Genomic DNA, 20,797 nt, shown 5'->3' with positions numbered 1-20,797 from the left:
GTCAGACCTGCCTCCGGCTACACAGTCCTGGGATACACGCTGGTGTAAGCTTCAGCTCAGCCACACACCCTGGCAGGGTACAGAATGGGCACAGCTGTGTGATGGAGGGCTGTCTGCTGAGGGCTTGAAGGGCCCTGCCCTTGCCTCTCCCCACCTGGCTTGGGGTGGGGCCTGACAGGCTTCACAAGGCCTGCGGCTGCTGCTCAGCAGAGAGGGCTCTTCTATTAAATTGTTTTTTAATTTTTATCTGTTTTAGATTTTTATCTGTGTCGGCTGTGAGCGCTGGAAGACCTGCACCCTGCCTTGCTGGCCTTTTCCCATCTGGCCTGGGAGAGTGAAGTGCTGACTGACTCCAGCTACAAAACCTGAGGCTGTTGAACAGATCCTTGGGCTGGAGTATTGTTTACGGGGGGGCGGGGGGGGGTTGAGAGAGCTTGTTGCTAATAAACCATCCACAAATTTATTAATAGAATAGAATATATGATAGACAAGGTAATGATATGTACCATTTTTAACATGCAGAGAAGAGGAATGTGCAAACAAACCAGAGAGGGGAGCTGAGGGAAGTCTTTGTGGGGGGGGGGAGAGGGAGGGATGGGGGGAATAAAAAGGGGGGCAAATAATGTAGTTGATTATTTGGATTGATAATTTGTTTTGTTGAAATTGTCTAATAAAAATATTTTTTTAAAAAAAAAGACAGCTTGTTGCTGTTATTGATAAATTGTTGTTGTATCTTTAGTTTTAGATCTTATGATTTACGTGGAAATTGCTTCCATTTGGTTGTGTACTTCTTCATGTGTTTTATTTATTGTTTGACTTCTGTTATGTTTGTAATTATGGAAATCTTGTTTTGATGATGATACCCTCCCCACCATGATATTCTCTGGACAGCTCCTTCTCCCCCCTGTCCTGCAATCTCCCCAGTCTCTGTTCTCTGTCCAGTCTCCTCAGAATCCCCTCAGAACCCGTCAGTTCCCTTTGGCAGCTGTCAATAATAACAGTGATTTAATAATAGTAACTATTATTATTTATGACTTGTCCCCCACCCATCTGACTGGGCTGTCTCAGCCACTCTGGGCGGCTTCCAACAGAATATAACAGAAGACAATGGCTAATTAAAAAGAAAAAAAGTAAACAGCAGTTGTGACTGGCCTGATCCAGGCTACAACTGGGGGAAAGGGGTTAAACTCCCCAGCAACCTGTCCTGCAAGCCCAGGTCCTAATCTGGATCAGACCTTTGTGCTTGCTATTCACTTTAAAAAACAAACAAAAAACCTAATTGCTAATTGTGTAAATGGCTTCATATCTAGTTTGGCCCTAAATGTTGTAATACCCTGTGAATAATAAGAAATCTATATGGTAATCAATGTAAAGTATAAATATTCTACAAAACTAAAATACTGTAGATAATTATTCTGTGACTCACAAGAAGTGTCTAAGCACTCCTACAAAACTACAGTTGATGAAAATTACATGGGAGAATCCATGAAAGAGGTGAGCTGGTTTAAAATGTGCTTCAGATATGTAGCATGTAGCAAATTTTGACACATGCATCAGGATCCTATTAATAAGGTAATATAAGATAATCTGGTAATATGCAGGTTATTGCCCTCTGAACACAGGGATATTGCATTTCTAGCTATTATGGCTATAAACAATGATAAATATACCTTCCACAAATATATCTAATTCATGCTAGTGATTGGCTGTCATAGCCTCTTTAAGCTATTAATGTTGCAGGTTAACTGTGAATTGGGTGAAGTGGTACTAATTCCCCCACTTTATGGTTATCTAAAATGTAATCCACAATAAGGCTGGGAGTATTTAAGTAATGTTCCCATAAGCACACATGTGTACACAGTCTCAGTTTGCACACAATGTTAGTGCAAACATGCAGGCTCCTGTTGAGCAGATTGCAACCACTTTTCCAGCAATACATGTTAAACAGCATGTTGTGCTGTTTTATTATTGCCCCTTGTACTGAGGGAATCTAGTTGTATGAAGGGCAGTTCTAAAATATTTTAAATAAATAGATCTTCCCCATTTTTGAAAAAGGAAGGATCAGCCAAAGAGAGCAATACTGTATGGTCAAGATAACAGATCAGATCAGTGCCAAAGGCGAGATCCTTCTAATCAACAAAACTATAACAGAATCTCAACAGCTTGCAGGTAAGTCCACTTTCCACTTCAGAAGGGTAGACTGTGGACTGCATTGCTCCCTCCCGTGTGCATTTTTACTTGGTCTCTGAAAACTGTAACCAATGGTAATTTAGGCATGGTTGAGAAAAAATTGCTGAGGATAAGGAATAGTAAAGTTTTGTAAAGAAGACTAAAAAATCCCATATGTTCTGATACACTGCTTAACATGCAGTGCTCCCTATACACATGTTCTGTAACCCTGACTCCTCAACTGTCAGGTTATACCAAGTTTTATTACAGAGCCTGACTGCTTGCCAATGGGTAGGGTTACAACTTACGCCCATGGATTCCAGACCTTCATCACAAGAAAAGTGACCTTCCTCCCGCCACAAACTGGCCACCCTTTGTGACTACCAGCACTGTAATCTCAAACAAACAAGTTTCCCCTACTCCCAAGCAGCTACTAAAATGTATTTTATTTGCCATAGTTTTCTGCACAAACCACTACCATAACAAGACACCTCCCACACACTGCAAAAGGCCACTTTCGCACAAAAGTAGGCTTCTGCCTTACCTGAGGTGTCTTTGCTGTGCTAATCTGCTTGCAGGTGATCTTTTCAGCGGTCCAGCTACACCTGCAGCCTGACTGCTTGCTGGATACCCCCTCCTTGTGTTTATCATAGTTACCTTGTTTACAGCTGCAACCTTTCCACAGGGAGTCAGCAACTGGGGAAAATTTCACAGCCGAGAGATGCACACACGTGCGCACACACACAACACACTCATAGCAGCACTGTAAAGGCTGCTTTTGGATACCACGTTTGCAATTGCTACAAAGATATGCTAATACAGGCAGTTATCTGACCAGGGATCTGGGGATGTAGTAAGCCAAAGGCTGAAAACTTTAACTGATTAACCGGTGTGGTTAAATAAAGGAAGCTCTGAAACCTGTCCCTTGCGTTTGTCGGCAGCAGGGGTGGCCATAAGCAAAAAGCCACAAAGTTTTAAGGAAAAATTCGGGACATTAAAAGACTGCCTTCCCTGCAAGCCACAGGAACCCATGAGCTCTCACCCCTGTACACCAAATCAGATGACCTTTAAAATGGTTTCTCCTTCTAACTCAAAGGTGAGGAACCTTTTGTCATCCGTGTAGGGTCCCCTTGGCTGGTTGTGCAGAGGCAAAAATGAGTGGAGCAACGAATGGAAATACTATCTTTGTACAGTAGGCTAGTTTCTGCTTACACTCGCACAGTCCTCTCTGCCTTTCATTCATTCAGGCAAGCAAGAGGCATTGTCATACCGGAAGGACACATTCCAGCCAGGCAAAAGCAGAAACAAAAACCTATTTAAGCAAGATGCCAAACAGGGCCAGTCAGAGCCGGGGCCTAGGGAAGAGTCCCAAGGACAAGACAAAGAGTTTGGAATGACACAGTTGGCTCCTGGCTTGAGGTGCCCAACCCCTGTTAAAGCTCATGCATTAACAGTGTTGGCATTTTAGTATTTGTGTCATTTTAAATATGTGTTTTAAAAAACAACAACAACAGCAGCTTTGGTTCAAGATGAAGGTTAAGGCCGACAATTTCCAGCTGAGCTTCGGTAAATACGGAAATGGTAAAGTAAAGAACAAACTCCCATGCCACATAAGCAGCCAAGACTTTAGTACGGTCTTAAACATTACGCTCGCTTACAGATTAGTCTCCATGCACCCTCACATCTTGGTTGTTCAGCTCAACAAGTGGAGGGGGGGACATCTAGGCAGAAATTCTACAGGTGCAGCTTCTTCTATCATTTGCAACAGCTCTTTTTGTTTTGTTTTTTGAATAGTAAATTCATTGAGTTTTTGAGACACTTACATCTTGTAATAATAGCTTCTTTTTAAAAAACAACCCAAAGCAATATCTTTATCTTCAGCACCTTCAAGTAAACAGCATCTGTTATCTAAGAACTTTGACAAAAAGCACTGAATTTAGAAGATATTTTCATAGATTTGCAAGCAAGCTTGAGTTAGGAAGAGAATTCTAGAGTCCCACTGCCCTCCTGAAATTAATTTAATCTTTATTTGCTACTTGCGCCACTTGCCTGGAGGTAACATAGAAGGGGGAATGAAAAGCCACCTCAAAAGACAAAAGATGCCCCTAGAGACTGCAGGTTTGGGGTTGGGGTTGGGTGTTCCTCATCACATGCATGGACCTTTGCTATTCACTCTCAAGAAGCATTAATTTGAGCTGACAGACTCTTTACTTCCTGTCCTGTGTCCAATGTATTAAAAATGGGTGTGCACATACCTGTTAACGGCTTTTGATGACAGCTGTGTCTACTTTCATGGGTGGATTTTCAAGCAGTGTAACATTGCAGAGCATGTGAACCAAGAAAGGTCTGCCACCAAATTACCAAGAAGGGTGCACACATGCAGAGCAACTGAATCTCCTCAAGAGCCAAGGCAAAGCCATTCTTCTGATTCACACTGTAAACACCTTTTCATATGGCGAAGCCAACTTCTGCTTTGAGAACTTCTCTTGCTGACAAGTGCCCTTTTTTAACATGCACTTCTGGCATTCAACAACCACACCTGTACCAAAGACCTCTGACTCTAACGCCCTCGAGAAAAGAGCATGTTCACATATGCAAATGACTTAGCTTGAATATACCCAGAATATCTTATCTAGCAGTGCTATAAAAGCTTTTACTTACTTCCCACTCATATCAGGGTGGAGTACAGAAATACAGTGGACGCTTGGGTTGTGAACGTGATCCGTGCAGGAAGCACGTCTGCAACCCGCAGCGCCGGGTTGCAATTCGGCGCTTCTGCACATGCGCAAAGCACGATTCAGCGCTTCTGCGCATGCGCGACCATCAAAACCCGGAAGTAACCCGTTCCAGTACTTCTGGGTTTTGGCACGTCCATAACCTGAAAAAACACAACCTGAAGCATCTGTAGCCCGAGGTATAACTGTATAAGAACACAATAAAGCAGCATAAAAAAAAAACCTGTACAGGGCTGTCAGCATAAAAAAAAATCTTTAAAACTATGCAATATATGTAAGTTTAGGTGTTAATAGCACAACTAATAATGCCCTACACCCAGTACCGGATTTACGTACAAGCTAAACAAGCTATAGCTTAGGCCCCACTCTATTGGGGGGCCCCAAAAAAATTAAAGGGGAAAAAACTGGATGTAAAAAACAAATAAAATAAAACCTACATACAGCAACAGTGTTTTGTGTTGTGTAGGCTCCTATTTTGTTATGTGCAAATGGCTTTAGATACCTATTAGGTCCATAAATTAGCATATATCATAGATTCAACATAAAAAACAGTGACAGTTTGTTGTTGACAAAGGACAGCTGGACATATAAAGGGCCCCATTACCTTCAGTAGCTTAGGGCCTCATCAAACCTAAATCAGCTGCAATTTTGCTCAGATGTTTCACACAGAGCCATCAAAAGAGTCGCTAGGAGAGGACAGGGAGGAAATGAGCTACATTGGTGCCACTTATTTGGCAGAAGGAAAATTAAATATGCCTATTCTTGGACTGCATCTTAAAATACTTGGGATAAGCAGCAGCACCTAGTTCAAGACTCATAACATTACTAAAAAAAAAGTTAGTTTTTTATTTTCTTGTTTCAAAATCGTACACACATAAATAATACAACATGACAAAAAAAAGGGTCACGGGCGGGGTAAAATACTAATAACTAACAAAATTTCGTGTTTTCAATGCATCCATAAACATGCACCAAACGAAGGAATAAAGGTGTGTTTACTTTTTACCAACATGTTAGCTAAAAGGTGTTAAGTGGTAACAAAATAATCATTAAGTGATCGTTAATAAGGGTCATCGTTCCAACAGCAATATGTACCCATTACCATGCAATAAAGAAACCAAAAGGTATCATACGCCAAGTCAACATTGAATAGGTGGATGTTTCAAGGATCCTACATCGCTACGACACGCTTTCTAGGAATGCTAATTTTGTGGTAAAAGCTCTGAAGCGATAACAATCACATGTTGGAAGCTCTTGTTATTGGGTTCCAAATACAACCCTAGCACAGATGTAAACACTAATAATCCCCTAAGGAGAGTTAGGAGGTTGGGAGCGTAAACCAGACTCACACAGATCTCCATTCTCTTACCTGTGCTAATTCCACCTTCCCTCCTCTCGTTAGGGTTAATTATGGTGCAGCATTACCTGAATGGGCACTAGCCATGGTTAGTGCAAGCCAGCAGCTTTGACCTCAGGTTTCAACCACTGGTTTAAAAGCAAACAATCCTAAATATTGCTGTAGATAGTGCAGCATCACCATAAATACTAACTCCAGCAGCAGGCTCCCTATTTCCTAACCATTCATTGCCTGAGTTTGCAAGAAGCTTCCAGCCTCATGACCATGGCTATGTCTGCATCAAGAGGTCAGAGCTTCAAGGCTACCTATTTCTAAGCACAAAACCTTTGTTTGCAAGTGTAAATAGTGAATAAAGTTCTAATATTCTTACATTTAAACCCAGGACATTCCACAAACATTTTTTTTCTTGGAACACATGCTAATAATACTTTATTTATTTATATCCCACCCTTCCTCCCAAATGAGCCCAGGGTAGCAAACACACAGGTGATAAAACAATCAAAACATTTTAAAACTATGCCAATACAGACTGGGAATGATCTCTACTTTAAAATGCTTGCTGAAAGAGGAAGGTATTCATTAGGTGCTGAAAAAACAACTGAGATGGTGCCTACCTAATATCAGACATATACTTTAAAAAGCACTCTAATATGCAGTTTAATCTGTTTTTAAAATTCAATGACGTGAATGCTAAACTTAGGGATGTGAAGATACCTGAATAACCACTGACAACTTTAAAAAGACAAGTGGTACAATAGAGAAGAGAAGAGACAAGCTGTTAGGAAATTTCTGCTTTAGAAATCACTTCTGCTATGAACTCACTACGTAGCCTGAAGCAAGCTGCTCTTTCCTCTTCCAGCCTCAATCCCTCAATCTGTAAAATAGGCACAGTAAGGGATAAACTCTGTAAGACAGCTGAGATGTGAGATTTGATCTCCTGGGTCTCTTTTAATATTGGCAAATATCAGCTTCCAAGAGTGGGCGGAGGGAATCCCCATCCCCACTAATATTCATTGTCTTCTGTTTCTAATGATCAAGCTGCTCTTTAAGTAGTGAAAACAGCACCACCCACCAACTAGGTGGAAGGTATGAGCACACTTGGTGAAAACCCCAAGGCTTGCGGGGTGGGGGAGACTCTTAAGGGGGGGGCCCAAAACAACCCCCCTGGTGGGCTGGTTGTTGGGGAGGGGATTAGATTGGAGTTGAATGGAATCCTGAACAGGAGCTGTATGTGCACCATACATCTAGGGCACGCTTAAGATTGCTTCCCCCAAAGAATCCTGGGAACTGTTGTTCACCACTTACAGAGTTACAAATCCCAGCACCCTTAACAAACTACAGTTCCCAGAATTCTTTAGGGGGTGGGGAGTCATGTCCTATAAATGTGGGACACTTTTCTTGCAGTTCCCATTTAGTACATGTTAATTCCAAACAGGGTCGCAACTGGCTTTAAGAAACCTGGCTATATTTGCAACGGAGAGACACTTGGTTATCACCTCAGTATAGCGAAATATATGACACAGAGGTGAGTTGTGATCTGCTTCCAAAGCACAATACAGGCCCATCGTAGAGAGAAATAAAACTGGGAGAGAGAAACACATTGCTGTCCCATTTCACACGTCTCCATGCTTCCTAATCATCATTGAGCTACCATATAACGCAACTTTAAAACTTTACTTACTTACAGTCCTCTCCTTCCCAAACCAAGTCAGCATCACCTCCATGGGCTGGGAATCTACAATCCCATTTTTTTTGTCTGTGGACAAATAAACAAAGAAAAATGCAAATGAATTGGGTGGGCAGTAAAATAAGGTAAATAAATGCAATGGGCAGTTGAGTGTTGCTTTAGGAATCTTATATTGAGTCAGAACCATTGGTTAATCTAGCTCAGCATGTCCTACACTGACTGGCAGCAGCTCTTCAGGGTTTCAAGCAGGAGTCTTTCTCCCAGTCCTACTGGGAGATGCCAGGGATTGAACCTATAACCTTCTGCATGCAAGTCAAATGTTCTACCACTAAGCTCCGGCCCTTAGCACAGTACACATTCAAGCTGAGGTTGAATTTACATAAACCTTTCAATAAGTCTTGGCGTTTGGTGGCTTTTGGGTGGTTGCAACGGAACACAAGGAGAAGCACCCCTTCGTAGAAATGGGTTTAAACAAGTGGGGAGGAGGCAGAAGGGACAGGAAACACAAAGGAATCTGTGTTTCTTGTTTCTTCTTTTGTTTAAAACATTCCCAGAGAGGCTCCAGAAATGGAGACGGAACATGAATCTCACCACAGGTAGAAGAGTTTCTCATGGATTAAGTCACAAATCTGGATAAAAGACAAAAGGATAGGTAACTGCTTGCCCAAACAGCCAGTTGCAATTCAACCCATGTTTTGTGATAACTCATATCCTGCCATGCTGAAAAGCTTGTGGGACTGGTCTCAGCGTGCCACAAAAAAATGAGAGAAGAGGGGGAAAGTGGGGTGCTTATGGAATTTGCACCTACCAGATTCTGACCTGGATTGAGAAGTTCTGCTGCACTGCATACGTTTACCAGAGAAGAGCTCAAGATGCCAGATTCCATTATTGTTGTAAGACCATGAGAAGAACCCACTGGATCAGGTGAACGACCCCTCTTATCCAGCATCCTGTTCTCACAGTGGCTCAACAGATCCTCACGAGAAGCCCAAAAGCAGTACCTGAGAGCATCAGCTCTCTAAGCATTAGCATTCTGGGGCATCCTGCCTCTGACAGTGGACGTGGAAAATAGCCATCCTTGCTAGTAGCCCTTGATAGCCTATAGGCTGCACCCCAATAACCACTGTCTGTATAGCACATTTTGAAGTATCAGCTATGATGACAACCTCTTCTTCAACCATTCCCTCTGAGGCCACTGTGCAATTAGCTGCAAAGAATGCATAAAGGATTTATTTGTATTGTAAACAGGAATGTTTACACCCTGATAAGGCACTAAAACTCTACATAGCTGCAATCCTATCAGTCATCACTTGGCCTGGCCTCTGGAACAAGGGATATGGTGGTTTTAATCAGAGAATCGCAGCTTTTGTTATACTTTGGCCTGCATGGTTGACTGAGGGAAGGGGGTGAAAATACCATTTTTTTGCTCTATAAGACTCACTTTTTCCCTCCTAAAAAGTAAGGGGAAATGTGTGTGCGTCTTATGGAGCAAATGCAGGCTGCGCAGCTATCCCAGAAGCCAGAACAGCAAGAGGGATTGCTGCTTTCACTGTGCAGCGATCCCTCTTGCTGTTCTGGCTTCTGAGATTCAGAACATTTTTTTACTTGTTTTCCTCCTCCAAAAGCCCAGATGCGTCTTGTGGTCTGATGCGTCTTATAGAGCGAAAAATACGGGTAGCTTCTACTAGATGAACCAAGTAAGCAGTCAATGTCTACATATATCTAGGTAGCCTACTGAGTCTCCCTGTCTATTCCTACCAATTCCAACTCAAAGAGCCACGGTGAAACCTTTCTCTCTGCGAGGTTTTCCTGCCAACACCCTAGTAGACATCGTCCAGATGCGGCAGGCAGGCAGACAACATTTAATAAAGCATTATCCAGATGGCGCCAATGCAGTTGTCATTGGAAAGAAGTCCATTCATTCCAGTAACTACCAACCATGCTCTGCTTACCCCTCCTTGCACACTATGAAATGCAGTGGTGTCGACCAGCTGCAGGACTCCTGACTTCTCCTTCCAGCTGGGCTAGTGGGAAACTTTGGGCAAGATTATGAGACTCTCTGTGCCTCAGGTTCCCCATCTGTAAAAGAGAAACAATAACAATGCTATGTACTTCAAAGGGATGCTGCAAGGCTTCATTATGTAGTTGCTTCCAACATCATTAGGAGGAAGCCGTATTTTCACATACTTGGGTGGCTATTACTTTCGCTGCATACTGTGGAGTACATTAAACAGAAAGCAAATAAGATCTGCTTATAGCATGGGCACAAATCAGCTGTCATAAGGTGAAGGGGGGGGGAGTCAGCCTAGACTAATAACAGTGACACACCGACTGGGATTGCCAACCTTTCCAACGGGTCCTGCTCCATCCTGTTCCTTCAATAGCAGCCTGAGAATATTGTAGCCAAAACAGGACTACCGGGGGTGGGGGTGGAATATCAACATTCTAAAGGGAACTCCAAGGTTTGCAGAAGCATTAAAAAAGTGTTTAGGAAAACACACCTGAGGTGCAAAATAATAATTTAAAGGATTAAATTATTGTTATTATTTTATAGTCCAATGAGGATGGGGCATGTTCAATAACTACAAAATGTTAAGTGTGAACTGGTGAAAAGAAAACTGGAAAAGGGAGGTAGGAGAAGGAATGGAAAGGAGCATGTCCGCTTCCACAGGACCATGTGTCTTCTATCTATTTTCTTGGGGGGGGGGGTATTTGTAGATTTTCAGGGGGCCAGCCAATTTGAAGAATTTTAAAGTGAGAGTGCCAAGAGTGCCCCCCTCAAAAAACCTTATTTAACAATAAGAGCAAAGCCTTGCCACAACTTCAAACATAGCTTGGCATTATTTCTAAACTCACACAGGCAATGGTCCGCCTTAACCATGACTAGTTGATTCAAGCCATAGGTTATAAACCTGGCTTGTCTGAACTCACCATAGTTTATGATAAACCACAGTTTAGGATCCAGGCATAACACTAAACTGTGGTTAGTTGAAATTGGTAGCAAAAGTTTCTGATCTCCTTGCAGCCATGGCAGAGAGGGAACATACCTGAACAAGCATAAGAAACACACTAAAACCATAAGCTCGTGCTGCTTTAACTCTGTCAAAGGAGACCAAGGCGGAATGTCTGGTTTTGTTGGTTTTAAATGTTGTTTTAAAGGCGGAGGTATCGTTTTCATTTGTTTTTAAAGTTGTCAGTTACCTCAGAAGCTTTTAAGCAGAAAGGTGGATAGGTTTAAAAACAACAAGGCTACCAACAATGTTTCCAGATACCTGAAAGAGGAGTCCTGCTCTCCCTCATGTCTACTGCTGAAGTTTACCCACAAGAACCTGCCAAAGTTTTATAATTTCTCCCCAACACCTTCTGAAGTGGGTAGTGGCAGGAGAAAGGGCCTTTTTCTGCTGCGGTGCGCCAGCCGTGGAACATTTTCCCCAAGGAGCCTTGCTAGGTACCACTCCCAGTTTGGTTCCAGGGCCAGCCAGCGAAGCCCTCCTTCTTCCACCCAGACCTGATCAACTTTTTGGTCTCCTTACAATTTTGCTCTGACACTATGCCACACTGCTGTTGCTATTAGTTGATGTTTATAAAAACGTCAACTATTCTGAAAGTCCCGGGGCTTAAGAGCAGGAGAACAAGGATGTGTGATAGTAGCTCCCTCACCACCCAGTGAATCACCGAGTTGCAACCAAAGAAAACAAGCACTCTCTCTCCAAAACCTGAGGAGAGAAGTGACACGGCTTCATGCAGAAATGCCTTTGGCGGGTTCTGCTAAGGTTCGCTGCATCAAAGGCAGTTGGCCAAAGCAATCTCAAGAGCACAGCAGTGCTCGACGGCTCCAGCGTGGAATGGCAGGACACAGAACAGCTCATTGCCCCAGATGCACTCTCACTTTGTGCAAACTGCATGCTAAGTCCTACTCAGTTTAAAAGAGGCTCAGGTGGATCCTGACACCCTAATAAGTCACCGAATTATAATGCCGGGTTACAACGAGAGGCAGCTGGCTGGTGACCTCCAGCCCAAATAAAGCGTTTAGGTAGTGTAACGGCCCAAAGGGAATATATCCCTTCATTCTACATTCATTCATTGCTGTTTCTATGTCTATTGAGTTACTGGAGATATTTTACATTTATTTTTATCTACTTGTAAGCTCCCTGCAGAGGGACGTGGGTGGCGCTGTGGGTTAAACCACAGAGCCTAGGACTTGCCAATCAGAAGGTCGGTGGTTTGAATCCCCACAACGGGGTGAGCTCCCGTTGCTTGGTCCCTGCTCCTGCCAACCTAGCAGTTCGAAAGCACGTCAAAGTGCAAGTAGATAAATAGGTACCGCTCTGGCGGGAAGGTAAACGGTGTTTCTGTGCGCTGCTCTGGTTCGCCAGAAGCGGCTTAGTCATGCTGGCCACATGACCCAGAAGCTGTACGCCAGCTCCCTTGGCCAATAAAGAAAGATGAGTGCCGCAACCCCAGAGTCGGTCACAACTGGACTTAATGGTCAGGGGTCCCTTTACCCTTTACCTTTAAGCTCCCTGCAAACCTGGCAGGGTTAAAAACTGAGATATGAAAGCTAGGAGCTAAATGGAACCTTAAACCTAGGTTATGGGTGCAACAATGGAATGTCTAGGGGCGCTTTTTTATAACAAGAATACAAAGCAGAAAATGAATGAGCTGCAGCTAAAATATTATGTTCATTTTTCACATGGGCTAATAGTCCTTCCCCTGCCCACCCCTCTAATATTCATAAGGGGGTCTCTTCTCCAGTCTTCAGAGAGTAGTTGGAAGTGGGGAAGCAGAAAAAGGTCCAACTTTCCTTCCACTCTGCAGTTTTAATATGAAATCTTAAGCACAGTATTGTGCCCAGAGCTCAGAAACTGCTTGCGCTAATGAAATTCCCTGTCGCAAAATGCACCTAGAACATGGGTAGGCAAACTAAGGTCCGGGGGCTGGATCTGGCCCAACTGCCTTCTAAATCCAGCCTGCAGACAGTCCAGGTCCAGCGTGTTTTTACATGAGTAGAATGGGTCCTTTTATTTAAAATGCATCTCTGGGTTATTTGTGGGGCATAGAAATTTGTTCATTCCCCTTCCCCCAAATATATATATATATATGTAGTCCGGCCCCCCATAAGGTCTGAGGGACAGTGGACCAGCCACTTGCTGAAAAAGGTTGCTGACCCCTGACCTAGAACAATGGGAGTTTCGAACACTGAAACCTGGGCATAGGGTTTGAAACAAATACAGATGTTTGAAACAAATATAAATTAGATAGATAGATGATGATAGATAATAGATAGATAGATAGATAATAGATAGATAGATAGATAGATAGATAGATAGATAGATAGATAGATATAGATGATAGATAGATATAGATAGATAGATAGATAGATAGATAGATAGATGATAGATAGATAGATAGATGATAGATAGATAGATATAGATAGATGATAGATAGATGATAGATAGATAGATAGATAGATAGATAGATAGATAGATAGATGATAGATAGATAGATAGATAGATAGATGATAGATAGATAGATAGATAGATAGATGATAGATAGATAGATAGATAGATAGATAGATGATAGATAGATAGATAGATAGATAGATAGATAGATAGATGATAGATAGATAGATATAGATAGATGATAGATAGATGATAGATAGATAGATAGATAGATAGATGATAGATAGATAGATAGATAGATAGATGATAGATAGATAGATAGATAGATAGATAGATGATAGATAGATAGATATAGATAGATGATAGATAGATGATAGATAGATAGATAGATAGATAGATAGATAGATAGATAGATGATAGATAGATAGATGATAGATAGATAGATAGATAGATAGATAGATAGATAGATAGATAGATAGATAGATAGATAGATAGATATAGATGATAGATAGATAGATAGATAGATAGATAGATAGATAGATAGATAGATAGATAGATAGATAGATGATAGATAGATAGATAGATATAGATAGATAGATAGGCAAAAATGTACAACTGCCTCTGTGGAACAATTTCAATTCCTAAAAACAACTGGCGCTCTAATCTGTCTAAACCCCATCTATCTGTTTGAATCTGTGTCTAGTACATGATCACTGCTCATGTTAAATAACAGCATTTTTGCAGCAATAAAAGCCTGCTGGAGATGTTAAAAATCAAAAGTCAACACTTTCCACATTTAGTGGACATATTCAAAAATGAAAAATAAAAAGAGAGAGACTGCACGTTATTGAAAAGGTGATTGGATATGTTATACCACCGACATCTTCTTCTTTCTTCTCTGGCTATATGGACGGATTTTGTGATTGTGAAACAGCATGGAGTGAGTTGGAAAGCGATGACAGATGCTAAGGTTACAAATAAGCCCACAAAACGTATGTAGCCTGCAAAAATGAAATACTAGCCTGCTGAGGGCTGGTGAAAGAAGAATCAAAATGGGACTTATAAGCAATATTTAACACACCACAATAAACTACAGAGAATCAGATAAGCTTCAAAGGCATATAAAAATAAACACGATTCGTCTCCCCAGCCCAGCAGCCTATATACCTGTATTTATCCACACACAGTACAATCAAACTCAAAACTTGTGTAGCGTTTCTTGATAAAAACTGCTTATGACAAATTTTTCTGATGCAGCATATCCAAGCAAAATTGGTTCACATTTTGTTTCATACACAGATATAAATATAACCTGCAGTCTCCTAAAACAGCTAACCCTAACTAACTTCAAAATGCCTTGTTCCAGCTTTTTAAAATAACAAGCTGATATACTACTACATACTACACCACAAATCTCACATTTATCATGCTATGACTTGACTGACAGTCGCTGCACTGTAATCAAAAGCAGTACAGATACCCCCAAAATACAGCACCCCTAATTGCTGATGTGACCCCCACTGTGAAGGAACGTATTACTATCATGTTTCCAAAGGAAACTCATACTCTTATCTTAACAGAAACAAATATTATGCTTTGTCGTTAAGCCTTCTCTAGTAATCCACATAGAGGAGTTTATATCTACCGTAAATATATTCCTTCTTTATAGGAACAACTTGCTCAGCAAACCAGAATCTCCTATCTCATGCCCTGCACCCATACTGTAAGTAATGTTTACTAGGATTTCCACTTTTATTTTCTGTTTTATATTTTTACGATGTTTACCAGTTCTGAACGGCACTTTATGAGTTGGCGTCCCCACATACATCTGTTTTCCCGAGAGTTAACAAGTGATTCTGTGCCAAAGCACTATTGAAGTTTATATTTGTGTGGACTACATGTTGGAAGAAGGCTGGAGGGATGTCACGAGGTTTCTCCGCGTTCCCACTCTGGGCTGTCTAGAGTGGCACATTGCTGAAATGTCTAGACATAAATGTTATGATCCAACAAAATCTCTGACCCAAGAGGTTCATGCTTGGCAATGCTATGGTGTGCCATAATATTTATCCTTAAATATTTATTTCCCAGTAGTTAGAGACTGCAGGGATGAATAGCTTTCAAAGAGTTTTATATGATGTTCTCTATGTAGGGTCATCACAACAGCTTGAAACTGCTCACTATTGTGCTGTATTATAGTTTTTTGTTGTGTATCTTATGAGGAAAGAGAAGGAGGAGAATGGTCTAAAGGGCTTCCCCAACCAGATGTTGTCAGATTATTAACTGCCATCCTCCCTTTCTACAGTCGTAACTTGGAAGTCAAACGGAATCCGTTTCGGAAGTCCGTTTGACTTCCAAAACGTTTGGAAACCAAAGCGAGGCTTCTGATTGGCTGTAGGAAGCTCCTGCAGCTAATCGGAAGCCACGGAAGCCCCGTCGGATGTTTGGCTTCCAAAAATAGTTCGCAAACCGGAACAATCACTTGCGGCGTTTGGCAGCCAAAACGTTTGAGAACTAAGCTGTTCAAAAACCAAAGTACGGCTGTATTGGCCATGCAGGCTGGAGCTCATGTAAAGTTGGGAGTCCAGCAACATCGGGGGGGGGGGCACCATGTTGGCTACCCCTAGTCTAGACCAATCCTATACAAGGTCACAGTTAAGAGACAACCTAAGGTGTCCCGCAACACAGTGCAGAAAGCTCCAAGCTGTTCAGCCCTGTACTTCTTGCATCTATAAATTTCCTTCCTAAATCCTTGTTACATTAATTTTGTTGCATAGGAGTGTGCTGGGATTAGAAGGAATCTTACATTTGCTCCAATCACTGTGCAGCTATTGTAGGCAGTCCCACCTCCCTCTCCAGCCCAGACCACTGAAGTGCTCAATCTGTCCAATTAGGCGGCAGCAGCCATGTGCTAGCAAAAGCTATCACTAAGCTAAACACAATACACTTGCTAAGGCACACTCTGCTCTGTCCTTCTCCAGTAGAGGTCACTAATGCATATAATAGCATGTGTAAACCAGAGTCATCTTCATCTAAAATACAGGTCTCCCTAGACTCTACTTAGCACAGTCTGTTTTGTCTAACTAACTGATAACAGGCTAGCCAGATTAAGCTGATTTGCTCTTTTCTTCTCCCCTTTTCCCCCTGTCTTTTTTTTTGGGGGGGGAGCTGGAAGTAGCAGCATGGGTAGTGCACCCAGAGATTTTGACCTTCCTGGTCCTTCCTGCAGCCTAGTCTCCAAAACTTAAAATTCTGCACACAATCGCCAGCACTGACAAATCCTCAGGCCACCTGCCCAGCTTCTGGTACGAAGGAGAGGTGCAACAGAATTCTGCAAATGCTTTAAGTAGGAAAGACTCTGAGATGGAAGCTGATCTGCCAGGAGCAGAAATTGGAAACACGATGCAACATCGCTGTTGTTGCTTTCAAAAAAGAAAACTCTGCATGAACCAACCCAATTAAAAATACAATTCAAACCGAAGGGCGGGGGAACCAATTAAAAAAAACAACAACAAATTAAGACAAGGGGGGGAATAGCATCCTGTTGCAGATGTCAATTCACTGAACTGTGAAATGTCTTCTATTTTGTTACACGGCTGGTTTAGAAAACAAAAAACTGAGAAATAACTAGTGTACTAGAAGACAGCTTCAGACAAGAACGGGAGTTAAGATTATTCACCTTGAATCAACATAAGGGGTTTGAGAATTAAGGATTACGCATCCTCACAAATGATGACGAGGAGAAATAAGCAGAAAATGCCAAAGAGTTACAATGCACCAGATATGATTTCTTGTATTTTCATCCTACCATGGAAGGCAAGGCATTTTACTCACAGCATAAGGATCTAGGGGAGTTCCCTTTCTGGACAGTGACGAAACTCCTATTTGCCCTTTGATTCAGAAGCAAGATAATTGCATACCTTCAGACTATGACCACATTCACAACATACATTTAAAGTGTTATCATGTCACTTTAAACAGCCACGGCTTTCTCCAAAGAGTTCTGGGAGCTGTAGTTTGATGATGGTGCTGAGAATTGTTAGGAGGCCCCTATTCTCCTCCCTAGAACTATAATTACTGTACCAGAGTTCCCTGTGAAGAGGGACTGATTGCTAAGCCACTATGTAATAATATTACAGGGGCAGTAGGGGTCTACTAACAACTCTCAGCACCCCTAACAAACTACAGCTCCCAGAATTCTTTGGAGAAAGCATGATACTGCTATAAATGCATGGTGCTAATGTGGCCTATGGGTTATTTTCAGCTAAACCATCCCACGTGCTGAATGCTTTTGCAATCGCAACGTATCTTCTCCTCCCTCCCCCACCCCTGCACCACCCAAATGCCCTCTAGGGTTTTTTCCCTAACCCTCTGGAGCAGATTTGGGGACAGGGATATGAGAGGGAAGGAGAAGTTCCATTGTGCTCACAGAAGCCATTACACACGCACAATTGAAGGGCCTCAGAAACAGAAATTCCAGCATGCAGTTATCATGCTACTGTTGCAAGACGAGCAAGGCCATAGAAGGCAAACAAACAAAGCAACTGTTACAAGACGGGCATTTGATTTGCATATGCGAACCAAATAAACTCTGCTTGAAACCTGAATTGGCGTTTGCCTCCCTGTGTCCAGTCTGTGATCCAGAGTATCCGGGTCACATGCGGTCCAACACAATGATTTAGTTGGATGCCGCGCTGTGTCCTGGGACCTGGAGCAAACAGCCCTGGGCTACAAGCAAATATATACCGTATTTTTTGCACCATAACATTCACTTTTTCCTCCTAGAAAGTAAGGGGAAATGTCTGTGCGTGTTATGGAGGGAATGCCTACGGGTGGCATGCCTACGGATTTTCCTCCTCTAAAAACTACGTGCGTGTTATGGTCGGGTGCGTGTTATAGAGCGAAAAATACGGTATGTTTCATCACAATCAGAACATATGTGGTTGGCCCTGCTTTGCACCAGTGGAGGAGAGGATGCGGTCGCTCTGGCAGCATCAAGGGCTGGGCTGATGCCCCACCCACCCAGTGCACATGTGCCTGCCCTAGGCACCAACAACCAGTGCTATGTTGCTGATTGCATGAAAGGACTCTCTTTTCCGCCCTAGGCACCAGCAACCAGTGCTATGCTGCCGACTGCATGAAAGGACTCTCTTTTCCACCCTAGGCACCAGCAACCAGTGCTATGCTGCAGTAACCTCCTGTTACTGTTATTTTTAAAAAAATGCATTGTTATTGCATCTTTTATTTCTTACATGTTGTACTCCATAGAATCAAGACATGTAAGCAAAATATAAAAGAAATTAAAATCAATGTGACTATTAAGCGTGATGGATGTGACGTCTCCCGTCTCCAAGCACAAGGCACCAAGGACCACCTGAACGAAGCTCACAGATCACTGTCAGCTGGCAGATCACTGTTTGGGGAGCCCTGCTCTAGGCTATGGAAACTAATGGGCATTATGCAGCATGGCTCCGAATCATGCAGCGATTATGTTAAAGCTACTTGAAATATACTTTAGCATAGGTCTTTATTGTGCTGCCTGAAGTTTAGTAAGGTAATGCCCTGCATTTATTTAGCTTTCAACAATGTGAAGGTGTTCAGATGCACACACCTACTGTAAACATGACACTAGTCCTCCAGTTGCTCAGTTTTGTGCAAACGAAGCGCTGTACAGGTATTGGCCAAGGTACAAAGTAATGTCCCTTATCAATAACCCCGCATGGCCCAAACCAAACAGACCCACAGGCATGAAGGAATCAAGTAAACAAGTACATCCACAAACGAAAGTCCTATTTCAAAAGAAATTGCTCAATGTTTGACTAGATATTGGCAGACTGAACTGGCTCTGAACACCACTTTGAGTACTCTTAAGCCCTTTCCAACTATGAGCTTCTCAACATTGCAACATGGTGCCCTCATATCCCCTTGGTGCTTTCCAAGGTCCCCTGACCCCCCCATTATTTATTTAGTTTTAATGAGGTTGTTGGGGTTTTCTTCTTTTTTTGTTTTTGTTTTTTGCAAACAGGGTTTTCCTGTTTTTTCAGGGTGAGGTGTGCCGACTTCTTTTGGTCTCTGCTTTGTTTGTTGTGGGCAGGATATGAACATCAACCGTTTTTCTTCAATGAAAGGGGTGTTTTGTGTTGCATGTCTCAAATTTCCAAGTGTGCCTCCAGGCTCAAAAAGTTGGGTGATCCCAGATCTATCCTTTACAAATTGTACAATAGATATACAGTGGTACCTCGAGTTACAAACGCTTCAGGTTACAAATGCTTCAGGTTACAGACTCTGCTAACCTGGAAGTAGTACCTTGGGTTAAGAACTTTGCTTCAGGATGAGAACAGAAATCGCGCGGCGGCAGCGGAAGGCCCCATTAGCTAAAGTGGTACCTCAGGTTAAGAACAGTTTCAGGTTAAGAATGGACCTCCGGTACAAATTAAGTTCTTAACCAGAGGTACCACTGTAACTTAATTCTTCATCGTTGGCCTTTGTCCAGCTGGGGTGGAACTCACTACTGGTGCCTTCCAGATGTTTTGGACAACAACTCCCATCAGGCCCTGACAGCATGGCAACAAAAAAATGGTAAAGGAGGAGGAACAGGGCAGCAACTCCTGAACTATCCAGGGGCCCCAAGGTCTGAGTAGGCTGACAACTACTATTTTACATGGATTGCATGCATTCAAAATAAACAGTCCTGCAAGTGAAAAGTCCTCCTAGCTACCAAGAGGTTTGCACCAGCTGTGTTGCTAGTTCAAAAAAAGGGGGGGTGGATTTGTGGGATCTGTCTCATGCTTTATGATACGCAGTATTACAGAATCCTGGCTGAGCCAGCAAGGCAGTTTTGCTGGCAATTTCTTGTGTTTGTTCAGCTGCTCAAGAACATCATAGGCAATATAATTATAACACACACACACACTATACATCCTGCAGCTGAATGCAGCTGCAGCCGAGGAGAGGAGAGACAAAATAAATAAATGTGTAATGTTTAATAATAAAGTTTCTTTCTTCCTTCTTTGTCCATGACACAAATAACTGGTCTTTTAGCCCAAATACTGACCGGTGGAGGCCCATCTCTATCTCAGAGGCAGGGGTATTTCTCAGAACTTCTACAGTACCTAATCCACTTAACTGGGGCTGCCAGGATTGGACCTCATACCTTCTGCATGTAAAAGAGGTACTCTGCCACAAAGCTACTATGATACCTGTTCCTTCCATGGAGCTAGAGATTTACCAAGCCTCTCTATTTCAAAACAAAGCTTTACTAGGAAATAAGATTCATAACCATGTTCAAAGTTGCCGTCATCTGCTTCTCCTCAACACCCCCTCCCCACCCAAATTTTTATTTGATTTTTATGTTGTGCATATAAGACCACAAATTGGCACAACTCCACATTGACCAAGGCTAAACGTTTACATATACACAATAGCAAAAAGATGAGCAAAAAGAAAGGAA

At 42.4% G+C, this 20,797-nt stretch overlaps 1 protein-coding gene and 1 long non-coding RNA gene across 8 annotated transcripts in view; one reads left to right on the top strand and one right to left on the bottom strand.

The window, feature by feature from the left end:
* The window catches only part of ST3GAL4 (ST3 beta-galactoside alpha-2,3-sialyltransferase 4), a 162,904-nt gene that overhangs the window by 58,228 nt on the left and 83,879 nt on the right, over positions 1-20,797 (bottom strand). For 3 of the 7 annotated variants that reach the window (XM_081891105.1, XM_081891091.1, XM_081891089.1), the window contains exons 4-5: positions 9,901-10,027; positions 7,943-8,017 (exon numbers count right to left, since the gene is read on the bottom strand). Coding sequence is in view for 3 of the 7 variants with exons in the window: in XM_081891086.1 (XP_081747212.1) it covers positions 2,714-2,820 (107 nt within the window). In the remaining 4 variants the exon portion in view is untranslated. Of the gene's footprint in view, positions 1-2,713; positions 2,909-7,942; positions 8,018-9,900; positions 10,028-20,797 lie in introns of those variants that run through there. The other 4 variants (XM_081891103.1, XM_081891104.1, XM_081891093.1 and 1 more) reach the window with 3 other exon arrangements.
* LOC309358299 lies at positions 858-19,287 on the top strand. Its single transcript, XR_014163427.1, has 3 exons — positions 858-2,169; positions 15,020-15,073; positions 18,616-19,287. It is a non-coding gene; the product is annotated as an uncharacterized lncRNA (long non-coding RNA).

Source organism: Podarcis melisellensis (genome assembly GCF_964234715.1).
Source record: "Podarcis melisellensis genome assembly, chromosome: 15".
NCBI classification, from domain to species: domain Eukaryota; kingdom Metazoa; phylum Chordata; class Lepidosauria; order Squamata; family Lacertidae; genus Podarcis; species Podarcis melisellensis.
Note: the sequence above shows the minus strand (reverse complement) of the source record. Positions and strands in the feature narration are given on the sequence as shown.